General features: G+C 53.8%; 1 protein-coding gene across 1 annotated transcript in view; it reads left to right on the top strand.

Annotated features, from left to right (window-relative positions):
- Positions 1–5,074, top strand: part of DNMT3L (DNA methyltransferase 3 like) — a 20,574-nt gene that overhangs the window by 2,402 nt on the left and 13,098 nt on the right. Inside the window, exons 2-7 of the mRNA XM_027768663.1 lie at positions 229–438; positions 845–1,012; positions 1,295–1,339; positions 2,253–2,332; positions 2,413–2,525; positions 3,331–3,502. Of these exons, the coding sequence (XP_027624464.1) occupies positions 229–438; positions 845–1,012; positions 1,295–1,339; positions 2,253–2,332; positions 2,413–2,525; positions 3,331–3,502 (788 nt within the window). The remainder of the gene's footprint in view (positions 1–228; positions 439–844; positions 1,013–1,294; positions 1,340–2,252; positions 2,333–2,412; positions 2,526–3,330; positions 3,503–5,074) is intronic.

The following is a 5,074-nucleotide window of genomic DNA, read 5'->3' as shown; positions in this document are numbered from 1 at the left end:
CCAAGGCACTCCCCCCGGTGCCCCTCCTACCCCTATCCCCCCACTTCTGTTCCTCCCCACTGTACTCTTAACCCCACCCCACCCCACCCTGGGGGTTCTCTTCCCCTCCCTCCCCCTCTCTCCTCAACTCCCTCACTCCCCACCAGGCCCTAAGTGCCTCCACAGTAGCAACTCACCCCGCCCACCCAACACCCCCGCACTGTTGGTCCCGCCCCTGCCCCACCACAGGCCCATCCCCGGGCCTCCACCTAGAGCTCCTCTACCGTCCACCCCCTCGGTCAGTCCAGACCCGTTCCCCTGACTTTCTGGAAGGCCTGTCCTCTGGTTTCATGGCTGTCTCCTCCCCGGGGACCCTGAGCCTGGAGAGCCTGGAGAGCTTAGACTCTGGCCCCGCCGGCCAACTGGATGAGGAGCAGTGGCAGCGGCCCTGTGACTTCCGTGAGTCCCTTTCCCCTTCTCCTTGATGGTCCTGTCTTTAAGGATGGAGGCTGGAGACCTTCCTCGAGGGTCCCTGGTTGGGGTCTGGGCAAATGGAAGACAGGAACATCAGTTCCCTGAGGTGCCCAAGGCCAGGAGCAGAGAGAGGCAGGGGCTGCAGTGGACATTAGCCCCTTGGTCTCCTGAGGTCTCCTGCTTCTGTTTTGTGGAGAGGGTCAGCCCACCTGACCTGACATGAGCAGGGGCCAGCATGCCTGCCACGGGGGACCCTGGAGCCCAGCTCAAGGTTGGCACTCCTGCAGTCCTGCCTCTCTGTCACACAAGTGGGTGCGCCATGAGTGTGGTGGGTCTGAGCTGGGCAGACTCTGCGTAGTCCCTCATTCTGGGGCCCGTCTGTGGCTCAAAGTGGAAGTTGACTGTCGTTTTTTCCCTCTGTCTGTGCATGTCCTGTGTCTGGTGTGGGTCCCCCTGGTGGCTGCCCCAGTACTGGATCTGGAGGTTGAGCACAGCTTGGACGTGACCTTGGTGGGCTCCAGTGAGCTGTCGTCCCCCTCTTCACCCTGGCCAGACAGAGGTAAGGACTCATCATTTAAGATGCTGACCCCAGGCCTAGGTAACATCTAGAGTTCCAGTCTTCTAGAATATTCACCCATCATTCAGACACCTCAGGGAAGGGAAGAGGTTCCCATCCAGAGCCTTCCCCGAGGTTGGGATATCTATTATGGGGAAGGTGTGATGGCAAGGGTCCTTAGACTCCTGAGACTTCAGATAAATTCATGATAACCCCTTCTTGGCTATATTTAAATTAGAGGATAGGAAGAAGAAGGAGGGAGCTACCTCTTATCCTCTTTTCCAGATCTTATCGCATACGAAGTCATGGTTAACCAGCGAAACATAGAAGGTGAGCTCGTGCATGTTCGCCAGGGACCAGGCCAAAGGAAGCAGCAGGTTCAAACAGCTTGCCCCAGCACACACCATTGTCCTACAAGGGGGCAGTGGCTCCTGTGGGCTCCTCCCACACTAGGCGCTGGCAGTTTCATATAACAAACAAACTTCGGTGTTCTTTTAGTGAATTTAGAGCTGTGCAATGATTACCACAACTGCATTCTAGATCACTTTTTACCACCCCATGAAGGGAACTCGAACCCATTACCGCCACTTCATGTTCTACCCTACCTTCCCTCTTTCAACTCTCAGCAACACTAATCTACCTGCTTCTCTATGAATTTGCCAGATGTGGATCTGTTGTATTTACTTCCATGTGAATTTCAGGATTAGCTTGTCAACTCCTGCAGAGAAGCCAAGTGGGATTTTGAGAGAGACTTCTGTAGAGCCATCGGAGAGTCTTGCTATTCAAAAATATCAATAGCCAGTCCATGGCCTGGTGGTTGAGGCAGCTGAATACCCCACAAAGCCAATAGTGCACTTTGAGTCCCAGACCCAGAGGCTTGAAAAGGCATGCAGAGCATGTGTATGTGTGTGTGTGTGTGTGCCCCAAATCCCAACAGCAGGGAGAAATGGAGGAGAAAGGATTGTGGTGTGACATCTCCCATGGGGGTGCTTTCACATTTTTCATCTCTCTCTCTGTGGTGAGTGCATGTGCCTTCTGGCAAAAGTTAAAAATTAAAAAATATCAAATCTGCTGGTTCATGAACATGGGATGTCTTCCGATTTTGTTAGACCTTCAGTTTCTCTCAACTGTGTTTTGCAGTTCTCAGCATCCAGACCTTGTGCTTTCTTCACTAATTTCATCCTGTCTTTTGCTCTGTTCCATGGTGCCATAAAACCCATCCCGTTTTGGGTGTTCACCGCAGACATCTGCCTCTGCTGTGGGAGTCTCCAGGTCCATACACAGCACCCTCTGTTCGAGGGAGGAATGTGTGCCCCATGTAAGGTAAGCAGGGAATCAAGGGTTGAGCTCATCATGGCTGGAGCAGAGACAACGCAGTGTCACCTCACTTTGCTCCTGGCCAGGACAAGTTCCTGGACACCCTCTTCCTGTATGATGAGGACGGGTACCAGTCCTATTGCTCTATCTGCTGCTCAGGAGACACCTTGCTCATCTGTGAGAACCCTGACTGCACCCGGTGAGTGAGGGACCCTAGGAGTAGCCAGGGATGGGGGTGAAGGAGCCGCTGCCATGAGCCTTGACAACGTCTGTCTTCCTTAGCTACTTGTTCTGGAGTGTGGGGGAATTTTCCTCCTAGGAAATTTGTTTTCTCTAAATTTTCTTCCATTTCCATCTCAAATATTTCATTTGGTTCAGAGCCTTGACACAAGGGAGGTGAGATGTCCAAAGATTTGCAATTGTGATTTTTCTGTTCAGTAGTTTTACAAGACATACCTGTTCCCTGATCATTGCAGAGGGGAATGATGAAAACCCCACACCCTAGGGCTGCCCGTCATGACTAGGGGATGGATAGGAGCACATTCGTCCCTTGATCTTTACCCACCAACCTGAACTCTAACAATGACCACCTGCCCTCAGTGTTTCTGAGCCAACCTTGTATTTACAGCACTCCCTCGCCCTCACCTCAGATTCTACCTCCCAGCTGGCCATTCCTGCATTGGGTTTTGGAGTCCTCACACTGTTGCTGCCGGCTCTCAAGTTTAGGGCAGACAGGTGGCTTAGGGGACTCATTGGAATCTGGCATTGCCCTGAAACTCACCTCACTGTCTTTGGCAGCAGACTCGACTGTTGCTCTGGGTATCTAGATGGACAGGCTCCCCCTGCTGCCATCCATGGCCTGTCTTCCCCTGGCACTGCTGAAATGGGCGCTTTTTGGTCTTTGGTGCAAAAGGCCAGGTCGGTCTGTGCTTTGCCAGCCAGCAGAGGGCTCCAGTGGTGAAGGAGCATCATTTCAGTCACTGTGGTTTCCTGTGTAACTCCAGATGTTACTGTTTCGAGTGTGTGGATACCCTGGTCAGCCCTGGCACCTCAGAGAAAGTTCACGCCATGAGCAACTGGGTGTGCTTCCTGTGCTTGCCCTTCCCCAGCAGCGGGCTACTGCGGAGGAGGAGGAAGTGGCGGGGCCAGCTGAAGGCCTTCTACGACCGTGAGGCGGTAAGGAGCACTCCCGTGGCAACCGCACCCACCTGCAGTGGGCTGGAACCAGGCCATTTTTCCTGGTTACCACCTGCAAACTGCCCATCGCTCTGATATGCCATGAAGGTAAAGGTTTCGGAGCAAATGTTCTTTCAGTGCTCCTCCTTGCTAGCAGATCCCACTAAATGATCTGTTTTAAACATGTCTGCGCATGGTGGTGTCGTTTCTAATGGGCCTGGGAATAAGGTACCCATCCCAGGTAACAGCAGAGCCCAGGAGAGAATAGCTAGACACTCTTCTAGGTCTGACACATGAAAGAAAGGCCTGGTGTCCTTGGTCCAGCCAGGGCAGCTGGCCAGGCTTGGGGGTCAAGACCTGAAGCCCATGAGTCAGGAAGGGCTTGGAAGCTTGTGGTAGTTAAACTATGTCTCCCAGAAAGACACATTTAAGTCCTAAACCTGTGCCTGTGAATGTGCACTAATTTGGAAATAGGGTGTTTGCTGGCATAATTTAGTTAAGGATCTCAACACAGGATTAATCTGGGTTCAGAGTGGGCCCTAATGCAATGACTGTGGTCCTTACCAAAGAAAGGAGAGAGAGATTTGGGGGATAAAGACACAAGGAAGACAACCAGATGGTGGCGGGGGCAGAGGTGGGAGCCAAGGATCCCCCAGGGGCCTGTGCCCTCAGAAGTGGCGAGGAAAGCCTCGGGACTGGCCTCTTCTGGAGTCTTCCGAGAGCTACCCCTGCCAGCCTCCTGCACTGTGAGAGAATACATTTCTACTCTTTTCAGCCCCCTAGTTTGTTTTATGGCAGCCCTTCAAACTCCAACAGGTCATGCCGGGCAGCCTTGTGAGGCAGCTGGCAACAGCTAGGGACCTAGAGACCCGTGTCCTGCCCTCAAGCCACGCTCTTCAGGCTGAGCCATGTAGCCTCCTCTTGCCCAGCAAGATCTGACCTGACCTAAGCAGCAAGGGCCGATGGGGTGGTGTCTGCGGAGGACAGTGCCCTGGAAGCTGGGTCCCATTGAGGTGGTGGTGTGGGGTAACTGGCACTCTTGGGTGCAAGCGTGTGCGCCTGCCCACTCCGTCCCTCTAGCTGATGAGGTTGGGGGTGTCGGCAGGCCAGGGAGCTGGTGAGCTGACTGAACCAGCCTCGCCCACCCTGGGACTTACCTCTCCCAGGGCCAGCACTGGCCTTGGGTTCTCTGAGGTTCTAGAAGCTGCCTGGTGAGCCTGGACACATGGTGGCAGGCCCATGACATCCAACACATCGCCTTGACACCAGTTTGGGGTGACAGCTGTTTGTAGGCTGGATGGTGCTTTTCTGAGCAAAGGTGAGCATGCATTTTACAGACCCCTCTTCCAGGTCTGTGTAAAGGCAGGGCAGGGACTTTCACTCTCGAAGGCCGCCACAGGGATTTCACTTCAGAAGGAAGTTCAGTGACACCGAAGTGACTTACAGCAATGACGAGGGACAAGGCTTCCACACTCTGGTTTCAGCTCTGTTCTTGCCTCAGGTCATCTCCACATCCTCTCTTGTTACAGGGTCCATGGCAGCCGCCAGAGTGGCAGCTGCCAACCAAGAACC

This window comes from Tupaia chinensis, unplaced genomic scaffold (genome assembly GCF_000334495.1).
Source record: "Tupaia chinensis unplaced genomic scaffold, TupChi_1.0 Scaffold147038_1, whole genome shotgun sequence".
Classification (NCBI taxonomy): domain Eukaryota; kingdom Metazoa; phylum Chordata; class Mammalia; order Scandentia; family Tupaiidae; genus Tupaia; species Tupaia belangeri.
The sequence above is the reverse complement of the archived record's forward strand: the minus strand, read 5'-3'. Positions and strand labels throughout refer to the sequence as shown.